This window comes from Pituophis catenifer, unplaced genomic scaffold (assembly GCF_029215685.1).
Source record: "Pituophis catenifer annectens isolate HBS135680 unplaced genomic scaffold, rPitCat1.0.hap2 SCAF_4, whole genome shotgun sequence".
Lineage (NCBI taxonomy): Eukaryota > Metazoa > Chordata > Lepidosauria > Squamata > Colubridae > Pituophis > Pituophis catenifer.
In genome coordinates this window covers 14081410-14100933 of record NW_027256884.1, presented here as the reverse complement: position 1 = coordinate 14100933, position 19524 = coordinate 14081410, and the positions used below count along the sequence as shown (strand labels likewise).

The following is a 19524-nucleotide window of genomic DNA, read 5'->3' as shown; positions in this document are numbered from 1 at the left end:
ACGCCTAGAATTAAATGACCTCGTCGTCCTGCAGAAAGGGACTGAATGTTGTGCATTCTCTCTCAACAAGACTAGCGCCCTGCATGGTGCAAACAAAACATCACACCACAAAACCCCCAACCAAACATTGTTGGCTTGATACGAGGCAGGCTCTGCACAATATCTGGAAATACAAGGCTGTGTATGTGCATACATAAATCCCCCTGAAATATGCTGTCTGGCAGGTAGTGACTCTGCTAAGTAATTTACAGGCAACCCTAGGCCCCCAACCACAACTGAACGCCAAATTTCCATTACTAAATAAGACAGTGGTTAAATGAATTTTCCTCCATTTTTCGGGCTCTCCTGCTGCCGTTATTAAGTGAATTACTGCATTTGTTAAGTTAGTACCATGGTTGTTAAGAGAATCTGGCTTTTCTGGATTCTGACTGCCTGTCAGAAGTTTCCAAATGGTGATCTCATGATCCCAAGGACCCTGCAACCGTCACAAGTACATGCCAGTTGCCAAGGGTCTGAATTTTGATCATGTGACTACAGGGATACTGCAACGGCCGTAAGTGTGAAAAGCATCCATAAGTCACGTTTTCAGTGCTGCTGTAACTTTGAATGGTGATTATCTAAATAGTGGTAAGTTGAAGAATGCCTGTAATGACCAAGGGACTATAGATCATATGGATCTGAGGGATGGGCAGCCATTTACAGGTCCTCCATACACTGTGAGACAACCTCCCATAAAGAGGGCTCAAGGGTTCAACCAGCATTTTTGGCAATAACTTCACCTTCCTGGTGGCATTTATTCGATCACCCGGTCTGCCAAGGAGAAATTGAAGATCTGCGAAAGAAGCCATCCACCGACTCTAATTCTACTTCAGGACCACACAGCTAAACGTGGGATCAACCCTCTGGCTGTGTTATGGTGTGGTGCCCGCCCTCTTCAATTTAGCAAGTTCTTATCTCCCTGATTCAGCTCATTTGCATGGAATGGGACAACTCACCATAACTTGCGTGGCCAACTCGCCGCAGGACAATTCAACAAATACAACTATGCACTGATGATTGGGTACCCTAGTTTGGGTAATGAAACATCTGCAAGAAATAGGGAAGCACACAGAGCATCAAGGACTCCACAATCCACCCCTTTCCTCCTCCTCCTCCTCCTCCTCCTCCTCCTCCTCCTCCTCCTCCTCCTCCTCCTCCTCCTCCACCTCCTCCTCCTCCTCCTCCTCCTCCTCCTCTCTGCAAACCCCACTCCTTCTAGCACTGAAGATATTACCTAGTTTGGGTAATGAAACATCTGCAAGAAAACAACCAAGCTCAGAGAGCACCAATGATCCTACAGTCCCCTCTCCTCCTCCTCCTCCTCCTCCTCCTCCTCCTCCTCCTCCTCCTCCTCCTCCTCCTCCTCCTCCTCCTCCTCCTCCTCCTCCTCCTCCTCTTCCTTCTCCTCCTCCTCCTTCTCTTTGCAAATCCCACTCCTTCTAGCACTGAAGATATTGCCTAGTTTCAGTAATGAAACATCTGCAAGAAAACAGGCAAGCTGAGAGAGGACCAATGATCCCACAATCCCCTCTCCTCCTCCTCCCCTCCTCCTCCTCCTCCTCTTTACAAATCCCACTCCTAGCACTGAAGATATTGTCTCGTTTGAGTAATGAAACATCTACAAGAAAACAGGCAAGCTCAGAGAGCGCCAAGGATCCCTCACTTCAACCCTGAGCTACAAATATTCTCCTTTATAAATAGAAAAGTTAAATTAATTTCAATGAAACTGTGGCTAATAATAATAATAGAATAAAGTCCACCCAGAAATACAAGAGTCAATGATTTCAACGAAAATGTAGTCACCAATAATAAAAGTAACTGCAAGAAACAGTACAGCATCGAATTGTCCTGCAGCGAGTTGGCCCGTGGCGAGTGGGCCCATGGCAAGTGGGCCACGGTGTGTTGACTGCAGCGAGTTGGCTGTGGAGAGTTGTCCTAGACCTCATTGGCATGCTGTTTCGTTGACAACACCCAGTTGCAACTCTGGTTAACTCTGGCCTTTTGTGCAGTGGACATAGATGAGAAGTTGGGCCTCTCTTAAAGGCTGGACTAGAACTTACTGCTCTCCTTTTTCTTATTGCCTGCTGCCAGGCTGGCAGTTGCCCGACGTACCCGCAGCGAGAGTGAGTCTTCGGTGCCGCCCAGTCTCCCATCTTCTTTCTCTGCCCCTTCTTTCCTGAAAAGCTTGTACCAGAGCTCTGGGAAACCAGCTTCTCCGCCTGAAGGTGATCCCCCCAGGAGGTGAGAACGCTGTTCCTGCCCGCCTGCCCTGCTGCATTTCCACCCGTCTGGCTTGCCAGAGCCTCACTGGCTGCTTAGGACACATCTCATGAGCATCCCTGCCTGATGCACATCTTCAGAGCTGCAGGCAGAGGCTGGGCTTCACGTGGCCCCGCTCATCAACGCTGATGCCATTTTGGTACACATCAACATTGCCTACACATAGGGTGAGACATCGGGGCTCCTTCCTAGTGTCCATGGTTACCCAGATTTTAAAGCCACCCTGTAAGTCTTTGTGGCTTTCCCATAAGTCTCCCTTTGTTTACTCTATTGTCCTGGATGAGTGTGAGAGGATTTTTCAATCCTTTTGGGGTTTGGGATCAGGACAGACAATTTGACAGGATTCCTAATAGTCTTTCTACAACTAATTTAAGCACATGTTGCTTAATATCAATAGTTCTTAGACTTACCATGTTTCCCTGAAAATAAGACCCTGTCTTATATTTTTTTCAAACCCTGAAATAAGCCCTTGGACTTATTTTCGGGGAGGTCTTACTATTTTGGGACGCATGGAGCAAGACGGGACTCCTCTTGCCGTCTTACCTGATTTCCAGCTCTGTCTCCCTAACCCTAACCAGAGGAAATGGCGGGGACTGGCTGCGCATGCATTTAAATATTTTCGGGGATGGCTTATTTTCAGGGGGGGGCTTATTTTACACATGCGCTCAAAAGCCCAATATTATCAGCCGATGTCTTATTTTCAGGAAAACAGGGTATATACCACTCCGCAGTGCTTTACAGCCCTCTGTAAGCGGTTTAGAGAGTCCGACTATTGCCCCCAACAATCTGGGTCCTCATTTTACCAACCTCGGAAAGATAGAAGGCTGAGTCAACCTCAAAAGTGAAGGTAAACTTTCCAGAGTTTGTAAAATTGCCTGACCTTCAAAAACGGTATTTGATTTAAAAAACAAAACAAAAAACAACCCAAATAATTTCAGTTTACATTATTGCTGGTTAATGAAAAAATATTTTACCGTTCAGGGTTTTCTTGGGGTACGGAAAGCATTGGCAATGTTGATCATTTTAGCGGTCACTCTACTAAGCGAGCATTTCGGTATTTTTTGCTGTGTGGCAAAGTGTGATGAATCTTGGCATGGTTTTTTGTTTTTTTTTTAACACTGCAAATAGCACAATTTCAGCCATCTGCAGCCACCTGGTAGGTGTGTGCTCTGGGCCGAGTGTCTCATTTTCACAGTGCACTTTTGCACCAGCCAGCTTAGCTTCATGCAGAACTCAGCGGGACATTTCAGGCATGTTTTGATTGGGGAATAGTGGTGGATGCTTCCGTCTTTTTTTAAAAACGTGGCTTGACTGTCTTGCTTATGAACCCAGCTATTAAGTTGAGTTAATTGAATTAAATTTATTTGCTGCCCATCTCGTGGTTCAAGGTGACTCTGAGCTATTTGCAGAGTCCAACTCTCTTGTTTTTATGCCTCTGTGTCATTCCTGGGGTGTGGAATGACCTTTATGGTGTCAACATCAAAGTTCAAGGAACAAGAATTGAAGATACAGACATTCAATCTGCCATATTAGTTTATGAGTTTAGATGTAAACCAGTCTCTTCACCTTTGCACTAAACGTTTTTGACTCCATAAAAATTCCATACCATTAAAGTTTTAACGTATCTGGATCTATTGTACTTTCTCTTACCTTGTTAGTCTAAGTGAAGACTTATGAACTTTATTCATTTAATCGAGGTGAGAGCCACAGGCAGTCATTCCAACCTACTTTTTTCTTCCTTTTGATGGTCTAGAACGGGGGTCCTCAAACCTGACAACTTTAAGACTTGTGGACTTCAACTCCCAGAATTCTCCAGCCAGCATAGCATAGCTGGCTGGAGAATTCTGGGAGTTGAAGTCCACAAGTCTTAAAGCTGCCAAGTTTGAAGACTTCTGGTCTAGAACATTAAAAAGGTTTCTGCAGATTTCAGGGGGAAGCAGTCAGAACGTATTGTGGATTGGCTCCCCTTTGTAAAGTTCCTAACAGTTCGTCTGTCTGTCACCAAGTTGCTGGGGTGATCATTTAATCAAAACCAGTAGAAAATTATTTCTCTTCCAGGCCATTTGGAATACAGGTAGTACAACCACAATTGAGCCAAAATGTCCGTTGCTAAGCAAGACGGTTGTTAGGTGAGATTCGCCCCATTTCACAACCGTTCTTGCCACAGTTGTTAAGCGAAGCACTGCAGTTGCTAGGTTAGCAACACAGTTAAGGAAATTATGATTTCTGAAGCAGCTCTCCCAAATCCAAGGCAAAACCTTTCACACAGCCTTCTGATCCATCCTGCGGGGGAAAACAACTACAACTACAAGCAAAATATATGGGGGAGGGGGTCCCTGCCACTCCTTCCAAGCATCACATAGTGGTCTTAGTTTCCTCCTTCACCTGGGCAAAGGTGCTTACCAATAAACCCTTTGCTTGGAGTTCCCCAGCTTTAGATGAGCTAGAATTGTCTGGGACCACTGTGTGAGAATACAAATTGTGCTTCAGGTGAATTGTTTATTTGACAGGCTGCAATTTCCCCCCTTTTTAAAAACAAAGTTAATTAAAAAAAACAACAACAACAATAGTGCAAGAAGAATGACTCTACATTGATGCCCATCTGTGGAGAACTCCGAATATTAATATTTGCTCCTCCTTGTAATAGAAAGAGGCATCAAATCAAGACTTAGCATGTAGAAGAAAAGCCGGCAGAGCTAGAGGATGGAGTAAAACATGTCATCAGTTTAGAGTCCTTGAGTTACCACAAAAGACCCCAAACCAGCCCTCCTTGAATTCTGCAAGTGCCTTGAGTAGATGGACTCGCTAACGCTTGGGATGTATCTAGGTTTTGAACCGAAGTTTCATGCTTTCCGCTTCATTTTAGGGCAATCCTAGAATGTACCCATGGGATTGTACCCAGTGGTAAAATCCTCAGCGGGTTGCCACCAGTTTGCTGCCCATTCATGCGGGGTGTGCGCCAGACATGTGGTGCACACACAGTGTGCGCCAAACACACACTGTGTGCGCATGTGCAGTGTGCACCAAACACACATTTCGCACGGAAAAAGGAGCCGTTTGAAGGTAAGTAGAATAGTGAGGGGGGAGGGAACAGCTGTGCCGCATGATTCTAGTGAATATAAATGGTGCGGCATAGCTGATCATCGGAAATACTGCTTCGCCTGAACCAGTAGTTTTTATTACTATTGGTTCTCCCGAACCGGTGCAAATCGGTAGCATTTCACCCCTGATTGTACCACAGCTTAAAGCAAGGTAAGGCAAGGGTCTCCAAACTTGGCAAACTTTGACTTGTGGACTTCAACTCCCAGAATTACCTCAGCTAGTCACATTGGCTGAGGAATTCTGGGAGTTGAAGTTCACCACTCCACCAGTTGTCAAATTTTGAGCCTCCACCCCCCAACATAAAGGGGATGAAAGAGATCTTCAAGCCAGCCAGGTGAATTAATTGAAACTGCTACTAACTAGGCAGCCTTAGGAGAAATGTTTTCATGGCTTTCCTGCCAACTTTTTTTTTTTTAATTGAAAAAGTTTTAAAACAAACACAATTTCCCCACAACCCCCCCTCCCAACCCCCCCTCCCCCTCCCCGACTTCCCAGAGCAGAACACAAGTTATTTCTATTGAGCTTTAACAATAAACTAAATTGCATAACCAATCATTAAACTAACACCCCCTAAGAAAAAATTCTTAACCCCCCATATGTAAAATCCTATTTCTTAAACATAATACTTCTAATATCACTTATATAATGCTTATACAAATAAAAGAAATCATTCATAAGCTATTTGATATTTTTTGGTTTGATACTTATTTTGTATATAATCAATCCATCTTCTCCAGTCCTGTATATACCTTTCTTGTGTGTGATCCTTCAGATATGCTGAAATTTTAGCCATTTCAGCTAAATTAGTAACTTTCAATATCCAATCATCAATAGTAGGCAAAAAGTCCTTCTTCCATGTTGTGCTACCAACAATCTTGCTGCTGTTATCAAGTTCAAAATCAGTTTAGTCTCTACAACTGTACAGTCCGTAGTTATACCCAGTAAGAACAACTGTGGAGTAAATTTCAGTCTCTTTTTTTCTACAAGTCCACCATATATGATAATAAGTTGCGTCATCACAGTCACATCTCCAACATTTAGCTTGCACATTAGAATACATACATGATAATTTTTTAGCTTTCCTGCCAACTTGACCGAACATTCACCTGCTGTTTTTTCTCCAGCGCATGTTTGTGTGTGTTTTGGTTCTTTGACTCGTTTCAAAGAGTGCAGACTAAAGCATGGTTTGGATGCTTTTAAGTTAATGCCTTTCTTCCAAGGAAAAGAGAAGTTGAACTGAAAGCAAAGGCCAAGTAGAAAATGCAAATATTAGCATCAGCATAAACAAAATTCTCTTGGGTCAGCTGGATCAAATCAGAAGCATTGCTGTTGAACACAGAAAAATAATGGCAACGTAATTTTGGATGACGGGCGTGGGATGTTGCTGCAAAGGCCTAATGGAGGGTGGTAGGAATACCCACTTTTTGGAGAAGCGCAGTGTGGTTCATGAAACAGAAAGAAGAAAGTAGATTCGTAAGTATTATATATTTTGGATAGCGAAGTTCTGCAAAATTTGTCCCTTGAGTGTAGAATTACGTACTCCTAACAGGGTTTTGCAGCTGTTTGAAATAAAACCAGGGTTTTATCTTGGGCTAATTCTTTGGAAATTCCTTGTGCCTCTTACACACTTGCTTAAGAATAATGTTGAGCCGTCTGGTATTCAAAGAAAATTGTGTTTGGAAGTAATTACTATTATAACGCATTAATGGTTTTGCTGTTTGAGTTAATACTGATTTAAAAAAAAAAAAAAAAACACGATCCAGGCTCCCAAGGGAAGGAATGTTTTGCATTATGTTAAAAACTATTAAGACTTTTTTTTTGTACTGCCGGAGGAAAAATGAGAATGATTAAACTGTAAACATATTTAACTTCCAGAAGAGCTTATCTGAATGCTTGTTTGAATTATAGCTTCAGGGGTAATTTAAAGCCAAATTGTTGATACTGTTAATTCCCTTTTTGGAAGTTTGCTGTTCATAACCTTTTTAGGACTGGGGAGCTATGCCTATGGGTCCCCCTCCCCCTTATTGTTCTTGTTAAACTATTCCTGTGGCTGTTGAACATTTAAACTTTTATTAGATCATTGGTGGGGGCTCGAAGGCTCAGTGGTTAAAGACCCTGAGCTTGTCAGCTGGCATCCGGATTGAAGACACGAGCGTCATGCAATGGGGTGAACTCTTGTTTCATTCCCCAGCTCCTGCCCACCTAGCAATTCAAAAGTATGCAAATGCGAGTAGATAAATAGGTACCATTTCAGTGGGAGGGTACCAGCGTTCTGTGCGCTTCAGCATAGCCATGCAAGCCACATGACCAATGAAATTGTCTTCAGACAACACTGGTTCCCTCGGCTAAGAAACGGAGGTGGGCACCTCTCCTTAGACACAACTGGACAGGTGAAACTTTTACCTTTATCTGTAAATAGGTGGACTTCAAATTGTTGTAACTGCAGGAGAGAGAGATTTTTAAAGATGGCGGTTCAGCCATAGTTAATTGCTTTATTTTTAACCAACTATTTATTCATGTCCAGCCTTTCCCTTGAGGGAGGAAAAGAAAGAAAAAGGCCTTCAGAAAAGTTCTCCCAGGAGCACCATAGAGGAAGGTCCTTGAATCTCTTCCATCTCCAGCCCTGATGGCTTCTCTGGGGGTTTTGAAATGTTTATGTTTCTCAGCTCAGCTTTCATAACCTTTGTTAGGGAGCACAGTCACTCTCACTTTTTGCAAATAAACACAAGTGTGTTTTGTTTTATGGAAAGAGCCGCAAAAGTGTTAAAGCTGGTCTGTTCAGACACTTCCCACAGTTGAGTAGGAGGAAACCAATTCCCCTTCCAAAAGGGGATCCTTTTTTATGCTTCAGTGCAGCTTTCTTTAAAAACAAAAAATACACAGACTCATGTATTCCTCTTCCTTTTTAACTCAATTAGTTTTTTTTAAAGATTGCTTCCTTTTTTAGTTTTGGTTTGAGGCCTATTTATAGAACCTGTTTTAGCTCCAGTACTGAATAATCAAATCCTGGATTGGGAGGTTGGTTTACTTCAAGTACATGAAATTGTAGTAAGGGTCTCTTTGGCTGTGAAGAAAGCGACCAAGCAGGTGTCAGGGTTCTGACTGTCCCCCCAGGGTGTGTCATCAATCACATTCGCCAACAGGGCAGTTTCGTGGGTTGTAAAGATCACTCCCCTCAGGCCGCTGTGGGTAACCCTGGGAGACAGCCTTGAGAAAGATATATCGGGAATGTGCTCCTGTCTTTGGATGTTGTGTTGCTTCGTTGGTTTCCCATCCCCCTTGCCTACAGCAACTCGAGAGCAGGCTTTGCAAGTTGGCATTAGGCTTTTCTTGTGGTTGTGATGTGCCATTGGAGATGTCCTTGGGTTGAAGTGATGCCAGGTCCCCCATGGAATCTCTGGACTGCCCCCGATCCTTGTGACCGAATGCAATCTTGGGTGTATAAATGCTCTTGCTGGCTTTGGATGGGCCTCAGCTCAGTGTTCACAAGAAGGGCTGTTTTTAGTGACCTGTGTTGTGTTTTCTTCCTTCTGGTCCTTCCTGTAGCGATGTGGAGAAAAGGAAGAGGACTTCCTCGGTGTGCAGCAGCGACTCTCTAAATGCTGGTGGTCTCACCCTGGCTCCCCGTCGGATCTCCTGGCGGCAGAGGATCTTCCTAAGGGTGGCATCACCCATGAAGAAGTCTCCTTCGGCCATGCAGCTTCAAGGTCCGTGTCTACTTGGAGAAAATGATTCAGGCAGTGAAATTGGGTTGCCTTTTCTCTTTTAAAGATGGGTATCTCTTGGAGATTCACATCTAGGTTCCAAAGTGTCTGTGGAGATTCTCAGTCATCCAGGTCATGGTTGTCCCAAAGGTGCTTTTTCAAGAGGCAACTGGACTTTTTAAAAAGCACCTTTGGGATTGGTCCCAAAGTGTTCTTTCATTAGAGGGCCTCCAGGATGTGGAGTATCTGGTGGCCTTCGTGTAAGTCGTCAACCTGAGTATATGACTGACTGAGGTGACCATTTAGTCAATACCATAGTGAAGTTATGAGGAATGGTTTCTTTCCTCCCATAATACCATGATGCCAGTTTGTTTGCAGGTGATGGAATCTTTCAGCTTCTCAGAAGCTTTGTAAGCAATGCCCAGAACAGATAGACATATTGATCTATTGATCAGCAATGCACAATTTCTCTTCCTGTGTTTTCATATTCTTTGAAAGTGAGAAAGATGATGACCTTTAGGACTGGTTGAACTTAAAATTTCAAAAATGAAAATTTCAAAATCCATTTGGGAGTTTCCAATACCTTACAATAATCTAGATCGGTGTTTCTCAACCTTGGAAACTTTAAGCTTTGTAGTACTTCATGCTGGCTGGGGAATTCTGGGAGTTGAAGTTCACACTGCTTAAAGTTGCCAGGGTGGACAATCTAGATTAAATAAATTCAATTCTGTGCCAATCGTCAAGTATCTCAAAACAGAGATAAGAAGTTGAAATGTAAATTCAGCTTTCAAGATTGCGATGTTGTCGTCTTCTCAAGATGCTTTTCACGCCAAAGCTGCCCATCATTAACATAAAGTTTTGAGTAGGTTCTAAATTAAGGACCAGACAGGGAGTCGCGTCTCTGGTATTTCCCTAATAAAGTCCAGCATACACTAAAATTCTTCCAGGTCTGATATCAATATTCTGATTTCTGCTTACAATGCCTGCTTGAATGCACCTGGAGTTGATTTGGCTTTAGTTTTTGCAGGAAGCTTGTGAGCATCATCCAAACTTAGATTTACTTCTGGATTCATCCTCGGAAAAAGGATTAATGCTTCTTCTACCGTGTTTCCCCGAAAATAAGACCGGATCTTATTTTTGCTCCAAAAGAAGCATTAGGGCTTATTTTCTGATTAGGTCTTATTTGGGGGGAAATACGGTACTAAATGCATCCATCTGGCTGACAACCTTAACTGGGGCTTATTTTGAGGGTAGGGCTTATATTACGAGCATCCTGAAAAAAATCATGCTAGGATTTATTTTCGGGGAAACGGTATATTTCTTGCCAAAATGTAAAGCCGAGTCTCCAACCTTGGCAACTTTAATCCTGGCGGACTTCAACTCCCAGAATTCCCCAGCCAGCTGGCTGGGGAATTCTGGGAGTTGAAGTCCGCCAGGATTAAAGTTGCCAAGGTTGGAGACCCCTGATGTAAAGTGTGAGAGATCTTACGTCTGTCCCTTTTCTGGGATAATAAAGAAAAACATGGCTGCTGTCAGTGTTTCTGCTGCAGGTGGTCATAAACATAATGACCCCACCACATCTGCCAACAGCTGCTTTAGAGTCTATACTGAAAGGGCCTCCTAATTTGGCCCTGTGTCTCCCATGAGCTCATACCTCTGAAGGGCCCTTTGCCAGGAGTGAGAAGTTTGGGCGGTTTCCTTTCCTTTCCAACCACTTCAAAGCCTGATTGATGATAAACAGAAGATCCTGCTGGGGAGATGTTTAGGCAGAGAGTTCTAAAAGCCCTTTTGTATTGTTGACTTGGGATCTGTTGGTTTAAATAAGGATCCCTTTATGATCCCGCATGTAATGAGTGTTGTTTGGTGTTAAAAGGTGTCGCCTATATGCTCTATCTGTACTCATTAGGGGTACCAAGGGTGAGGGAATGACACATTCTTGCTGATCCAGCACTGCACGGCAAGGAAAAAGGGTCAAAACAGCAGAATAAATCTAAAATAATAGAATCTGAAATCCAAAAATAATGTGTTCTTTCTTGGTTTTATTTTCTGAACAGAATACAGTTTTATCTCTCTCTCTCCCCCCCCTGCCCTCCCTCCCTGTCTCTCCCTCCCTCTCTCCCTATTTATCTCTCTCTCTCTCCCTCTCTCCCTCCCTCTCTCCCTATTTATCTCTCTCTGTCTCCCTCCCTCTTCCCCTCCCTCTCTCCCTATTTATCTCTCTCCTTCCCTCCCTCCCGCCCCCCTCTCTCCCTATTTATCTCTCTCTCCCTCCCCCTCTCCCTCCCTCTCTGTCTCTACCTATTTATCTCTCTCTCCCTCTCTCCTTACCTAGTTATGTATCATCTATCTATTGTCTGTCTGTCTGTCTGTCTGTCTGTCTGTCTGTCTGTCTACCTACTACCTATTTATCTATCATCCAACTAGCTACCTACTATCTATTTATCGTCCTACCTACCTACCTACCTACCTACTACCTACCTATTTATCTATCATCTATCTATATCTATCATCTGTCTGTCTATCTACCTACCGCCCATCTCAGCATGACTCTGGTTAGCTTACAATAACATGGTCAATATTAAAATTAGATGAGGTACAAAATTCAACAACAGAAAAGGGTCAAGGTTTTGCTGGTTTGTCTTTCAAGTATATCAGTTTCTGGCTTGGGGGTATAGCAGAGGTGGGGAACCATGGTCCCTTTATGACTTTGTGGACTTCAACTCCCAGATTTCCTGAGCCAGCATGGCTCACTCAGGAATTCTGGGAGTTGAAGTCCACAAGTCATAAAAGGGCCGTCATCTGCCATCACCTCGCTTATAGTGCTGAACCTGAGGTTGCACTGCGTTAGGAACTTTGCAGCACAAACTAAAATGGCAAAAGGTGTTTGTTTGGGTCTCTGAAGGGTTCGCAGCCAACCATTTGTAGGTCGAGGGAGTGGGATAGGGGAAGGGTAACACAGAGGTAAGGTGGATCGGGCACCATCAAAAATACACAATTAGGGTTGGGCTGCGTTTCCTTAAAGCGGGCCTCAAGTACAGATACTGGATAGCATTTACCGAATTCAGGGGTAACCAAACGGTTCTTCCCAGATGGCTGTGATGAAAAAGAACTGCTGCCATTATCGCCGCTTCCACCATCTTTTGACGAAATGCCCCTGGTTTCCATCTTGCAAAACGAGGATGTCCAAGACCAGACCGGAGAGAAGAAGAACTCGGAGGAGCTGCAGAGCCTGTGGAGAAAAGCAATCCACCAGCAGATCCTTCTCCTTCGGATGGAGAAGGAAAACCAAAAACTGGAAGGTTGGTGCAGGCCGTAGGCTATCCAGGGGGTCCAGAGTGGGATGGAGGACTTCCTGGGGCCTTTCCAGTGTCCCACCCCCTTTTTTTGAATGATTCATTAAATAGTTGTTACAAGAATCACAAACCCATCTTGCCATTTTAGCATAGTGGTTGGGTATGTCTGGGTGTGATCTCTCTGAAGGAGTTCTGCACCGGTTCTCCGAACCACCCACTGCCATCGCTACCAGATCAGGCAATCTGGTCCAAACCGGGAGCATTTCACCCTTCCTTCCTTCCTTCCTACCTACCTACCTACCTACCTACCTACCTACCTACCTACCTACCTACCTCTAAAACCTGCCTATTCACTTTCTTTTTCCTCCCACAACAATTTCTAAACATGGTTCAGTGGATCAGATGTTTAGTTTAGTGTTGGGCACGTCAGCCTGGGCAGAAGAGGTTCTCGTGGCTTCTTTGCTGGTCTTTGCCATCAGTGCCAAGCACGAGAAAGCATCAGAGGCAGCTTTAGATGTTCTTCATTCCTTCAGGGACAGGAAACCCAGTTCCAGCAGCCATGTGATTTGAGCACAGTCCTTAATATTCTCTGTCCAAAGATGTTGAGCGATGATGGGAAGAACCTCTGGTCAGGTTTCTCAACCTCCTTTGCTTAGAACGAAGTGAGGAGATATCAAGAACATTTCTTGGCACAGACAGGTTGACCTTCCTTAGGACATGGTCTCCAGAAACTCCCCATCTGTACCCTGGCCCCATTCTCACCCCCCAGCAGGGAAACTCTGATTTAGAACTGCTTCATCTGTTTATTGTAAGTTAGACTTTGGTCATCAAGAGGAAGGAGGAAATTGATGGTTGCCATTGCTGATAGATTCATACATGAAGATGGAGAAGAAGAGATGGAAGCAGGATGACTGCAGGGCTCTGAACTCTCGCCAGCCCTTCTAGGGGACAGATGGGAGGGTGACCTTTCCCAGAATGTTCCCAGAAGGCAGAATCCAAATTGGTTACTCTGGAGAAGTTGTGTTTCAGCACATGCCCAGCCTGACCGTGGGATAATGTCAAAGTCCCACTTTTTTAACAGATTAACAGAGTTGGAAGGGACCTTGTAGGTCATCTAGTCCAACCCCCTGCCCAAGTGGGAAACCCTATACCATTTCTGACAAATGGCAGTCCAATCTCTTCTTGAAAGTCTCAAGTGATGAAGCTCCTACAACTTCCGAAGACAACTTCTGTTCCACTGGTTGATTGTTCTCACTGGCATAAAATGTCTCCTTATTTCCAGGTTGAATCTCTCCTTGGTCGGTTTCCATCCATTATTCCTTGTCTGGCCTACAGGTGCTTTAGAAAATAGCTTGACCCCTTCCTCTTCTCTGTGGCAGCCCCATAAATATTGGAAAACTGCTATCATGTCTCCCCTGGTCCTTCTCTTCACTAGACATTGGATCTTGCACTAGCCTAAGTGTAGTTCCTACCTCTCCTGCCTGCCCGGCCAAGTTGATTTAATTTAATTTAATATTTAAATTTATATACCGCCCTTCTCCCAAAGGACTCAGGATTGATTGTAGCATCTCTGGCTCCCCTCTGTTGGAGAGGTTGGCGTTTCCTTTTATTTCTCCTTTAATATCTCGCTTGAACGCCTGGGTGATGCATACAACCATTTGGGTGATATACCATTTAACTGATGTCGAGGGAGGTCCGGGGGAAATAAAGCAGAGAATACATTCGGAGAATGAAGAGTGTTCTAATCGGCGGGCATTATGAACTAAAAAGCATGAAGCCATTTATTTTCTTCCGCTGTGATGAATGTGAAAGGGGGAAAATGAGAAAATAACCAAGAGGGGCGCTGGGAATTGTGGCTGAGTGAAATTTTGACTCCTGGGTATTTCAGTGTCTTGTTGATGGCCGGCGGGGCTGTTTCCTTAGCAACCACTGTGCAGGACAAACCTAAGGGCTGTAGAGGGAAAACAACAAAGTTTCTGCAGCTGGAAGTTGCTTTTCTTCTAATTTCCCCCATCTCTGCTTTTCTTCTGTAACCTTATCCACCTTAATGAAATCGATTAACCAACTTTTAACACTTCCTGTTCTTCCTAATGCTATCGAGGAGTTTGAAGGAAGCTTTGTTTTACAGAAGGTAAGTGTGCTGCCCCACTCACTCATGCTCACACGTCGGTGTGGTTTATAGAGTGTTTTATTAGTCTTCCCTCTCAGCAGTTCACTTTACCTGGCTTTAGAACTGTCCCAACCGAAGCCAATTACGAGCAAGCCCAGATTAATTCCCCAGGCAATGGCCAATTAGTCCATAACACAGATAGCAAGCTATAGGACTCAAACAGTGAGTCCTATAAACGAACATAAAACTCCCCCCCCAGGCAAAACTTAAAAGTACATCCACGTTAGCTCATGGGTTATAGAAATTCAGACTCTCAGGAAATACAAACGAGCACGCAGCCACGACTCACACACGATCTCCCAGCAACGCCTCCCTCTGCCTGCCGTGCTAAATAGCTCCTGGTGCAGGTCATCAAGAGGAGTGGAGCCTTTTCCTGAGCAATCTGGCAGACCTCCGTTTCTCTGCCCTGCGTGCTCTGAGATCCACTACAGCAGGCAGCTCCTCCTCCTCTTCTTCACTGGCCTGCATGATGTCCCGAGCTGAAGCCTGTTCAGCTGGCAGTTCAGGATCAGTAATTCCCGACGTGCCAAGAATGATCTCATTCCTCAACTGGCCGTGGCCAACTCGCCACAGGACAACTCGCTGCGGGACAAGAGTCAACACTAATATCAAAGAAAGGGTAACGTAAAATCATTTAAAAAAAGGATGCTAAAAGAGGGACAAAGGGAAATGTGAATGACAAAAGTGTAAATCATTTTTTTACATTTATTTTAAATTGTTAAATTGAATTGTTGAATGGTCTTGTGGCAAGTTGTTCCGGAGTGAATTGCCCATGGCGAGTGGTCCCACAGCTAGTTGGCCATGGTGAATTGGCCACAGCGAGTTGACGGCGGTGAGTTGTTCCATTTTGGCCTGTGCCTGGGTTTGCACGTAGACACACTCTACACCTGCGCATTCAGGTGCTTCGCAGGTTGATTATTAATTTTTAAAGATCTTGATTATCGAGTTGTGTCAACATCTGAAGCATCGGTGGAAAAAAACAACCAAGAATTCTATTGGTCTCCTCAAAAGTCTAATGAGTTGGGCCCCAAAGCTGCCTGGTCTGTCTGACCATGGTTAGGAACAGGGTCCACATGAGATGCTTTCCTGAAGGATTTGCCATGCTTCTCAGTTGCTTCTTGGGCACCACTTAATGAATTACGGTATCCCGGTTTAGATCCCGAAAGTGCATAAGGCAGCCCTTCCTTCTCCCATTCTGAATTATCTATCCCAGGTAATGAGAAATAATTGCTTGAAGATCCATCCTTCTGCTATGGAAAGAGGGCCTCCTCCCGCCTTAACACCAGGCATCCCTCAGGTGTTGCATTTAACACAAGAAACATGCCACGTTTAGCAAATCCAACAAGGAAAAACATTAGTCCAGAAGATGACCTTGAAAAGAAAAAAAATAGGCTCCAACCTTTTGTTGATAAACGCTTAAAACATTTCCTGACATTGTAATTAACCCGGGCTTTAGAATTCCTTTGGTTGGGCAGGATATCCACCTTTTCCTGCTTATTAGCATTCTTAGAGGCATGTTGAATTTATTTATTTATTTATTATATTTCTATACCGCCTTTCTCCCGTAGGACTCAAGGCGGTGTACAGTCAAGAAAAATATAGACACACAAACATCATAAAATTGCTAATTAAAATTATTACTTAGTTTGGTCAATTAAATTGAGGCATTCGTTATCGAGAAGATATTTTAAAGGAACTGGAAAGTTTGTTTCCTACAAAATCAGATAAATGGCCCTTTTTTTGCTCAGTTCTGAGTGCCACCTGGCAGTTGGCATACAGCATATTGGGACTCTGTGCGGCAACAGCATGAGTTCTGGTAGCCCAGCTGTCCTTTCCCACCATTATCACCACCTGGTTCATCTCACCTGTCCCAGGTGCTCACCAGTGGTGAGATTCAATTTTTTTTTACTACCAGTTCTGTGGGCATGGCTTGGTGGGCATGGCATGGCTTGGTGGGCATCAGGGGTGGGTTCTACTTACCTTCACTATCGGTTTGCATCGTGCCCACTCACACACAGGTATGCTCTTCTGCACATGCGCAGATCTCCTATGATGACATCCGAGTCAGTGGGCGGAGCCTCCTGCTAGTTTTACTACCGGTTCTTGCAAACTGGTCTGAACCAGGGGCAACCCACCACTGGTGGGCATGGCAGGGCTTGGTGGGCATGGCTTGGTGGGTGTGGCAGGGGAAGGATACTGTAAAATCTCCATTCCTACTCCACTCCAGGGGGAAGGATACTGCAAAATCCCCATTTCCTCCCAATCAGCTGGGACTCGGGAGGCAGAGAATAGATCGGGGTGGGGCCAGTCAGAGGTGGCATTTACCGGTTCTCCGAACTACTCAAAATTTCCGCTACCGGTTCTCCAGAACTGGTCAGTACCTGCTGAATACCATCTCTGGTACTCACCCTCAGTCCTGCTACTGGACCTCTCAATTAGATGTAGCCATAAAAAGTGAACTTGACCAGAAGGATAAAGCAAAATCCTTTTCCCCCAGCCTACCCCCCCCCCCAAAAGGCCCACTCTGCCATTTTTGATTGTGTAGTAACTCCGCTCAACTTCCCAGTTGCTGGTTGCACCTCGGTTAATTTTTTGTCGTGAAAATACGAAGCACATGGCCATTGTCTTGAAGATCCCTTGAGGAATTAAACCTGAGAGAAAGGGGAATGCAAAAGTTGTGGGTAGAAATGCAAAAGAAGACAATAAAGACACAATCCTCCCCTGAATGAAGATTCAATTCTGGATAAACTAATCCAGTTTGCCTGCCACAGAAAAGGTTGTTGCAATGTTGTTAAACATGGGCATAACCCTGGTTAAGAGAAGATCAAAAATCACTCGCTGTTGCGCAATTACTAAATGGCTGCTGTTATATCTTAGACTTTATGGATTTAGTACCCCATATCAGTGTAAAGCCTGAAATAAATAGTAGTGAAATCAGGCATATGAGGAGCTGCATACTTCCTTTTTAAATTGCTGTTGACAGTATTATACCCAGTTCACACTGACTGTGTCAATTGCAAGTGACAGTTGGGACTGACATCCTGAATTGTGGAGGAAACAGGCTTTTTGTCCTGAAAATGTTGTGTGTGTGTCCCCTTTTTCTTTGTGACTCGCTGGGACTTGAACGATCAACACTGAGATAGGGACATCTCTCCCAGGTATGGCACAATCTGTTTACCTGTGGACAGAAATTAAACCAAAGCGTGGAAAACCTACAGTAGTGGCCAAAATTGTGGAAACCTTTTGGGAAAAGTGTAGTTTTGAGGTTTGATGGCTAATAACACCACTTTTTTTTCTTTTTTTTTTTGGAGTTTCAAGATAATCATATTTCACTGCTGGAATGGCCTGGAAATAGCCCCGATCTCACCCAATTGAAAATCTATGGAGCCGACTAAAGAAACATGTTAGTCAGAAGCGACCCAGCAATAAAACCCAGTTAATAGAAGCAATCATTCAATCTTAGTTTCACATTATAACAGCTGCAGAACAAAAAGACTTGTTTCACTCCAAGAGAAGACATTGTAAGGCCGTAATTCATGCTAAAGGTTACCCAACTAAGGATTAACTGACGTGATGATGATTTTTGTATATCTTGTTTTTTTCCATGGTGATAATTTTTATCTCGTTTTTGTTCTACCTGTTTCACTTTTCTTCTTTATACTTTAACTGTTATTCTAATAGCAAATCCTTCATAAAAGTTATTGCATTACATTCTTGATTAAATGATTGATTGATTCCATTGATATATAATTTTATGGTATTATTCCAAAAAAACAGTGGTATTATTAGCTAGTTTTAGAAAATACACTTTTCCCAAAAGGGTTCCACAATTTTGGCCACTACTGTAGTAAGCTTTGAATGTTAGGCTGATTATTGAGTGGAAGAAATATCTCATCCCACCTAGAAAGACCATCTTATGCTATTTAATATAAATGTTAGTTGAAGAACTGGATTGTGGGAAGGCTTTGATTTGTATTGCCTAGGGCAAAAAGCAGAATCCTGTGCTTACTTTTGGACTGAATCATTGAATGGGATCTCTCTTTTTTTTTTTTTGAAAAGTTTTTTTTATTTTTTAAAACATAAAATACATCTTTTTAGAGCAAGGATTTGATCCAGTATAAAGTAAATACAATTACTCACATTCCCTCAACCAATTTTGTTCCAAATTTTATCCATTTACCTCTTTAAAAAAAAAAAGAAAAAGAAAAGAAAAAGAAATCTTATTCTAAACATTTAGATTTTGAACATTCCACTATGTCACCCTAAATTCTAAACAATTATTTCCAAATAGACATCATTCCAAATCTTTGTCATTTTAACAATCAATATTTCATATATATTCCTCATTTCTAAGACCCATTATATTGAATCTAAATTGTACCTCTTTTAAATGGCAATTAGTATCCATAATCTTGACAAAGAATATTTTCCTCCTCTCTTAATTGTTTCTAAATCAATCAACATTTCCATCTAAAATTTGTCACTCCCAAAATACTTTATTTTAAAATCTAATATTTAATTGATTCATAATAGCTATTTCATTGAATGGGATCTCTCTTGTGGTTGGTGTCTCTGGGATCCAGTGTATGCACATCCAAATGTGGTGAAGTTAACTGCTTATCTGAAGATGCTTCATGAGTCTTCTCTCTTGCAGCGAGCAGAGATGAGCTCCAATCCAGGAAAATTAAGCTGGACTATGAGGAAGTTGGAACCTGTCAGAAGGATGTCATTAACATCTGGGACAAGAAACTGCTGAATTGCAGAGCCAAGATCAGATGTGATGTGGAAGACATTCATACCACCCTGAAAGATGGTAAGTTCTGAGCCCAACAGACTTAGTGCCCAGGAAAAAGGCAAGGAGTCGCAACTAAGGCTTGGCATCTTCAAGGGAAATGGCACCCATGCAGGAGAGGAACATTACACAAAAATTTTGCTG

General features: G+C 43.3%; 1 protein-coding gene across 1 annotated transcript in view; it reads left to right on the top strand.

Annotated features, from left to right (window-relative positions):
• The window catches only part of TBC1D4 (TBC1 domain family member 4), a 116532-nt gene that overhangs the window by 84016 nt on the left and 12992 nt on the right, over positions 1-19524 (top strand). Inside the window, 4 exon segments of the mRNA XM_070944186.1 lie at positions 2131-2280; positions 8968-9128; positions 12215-12424; positions 19243-19401. Of these exon segments, the coding sequence (XP_070800287.1) occupies positions 2131-2280; positions 8968-9128; positions 12215-12424; positions 19243-19401 (680 nt within the window).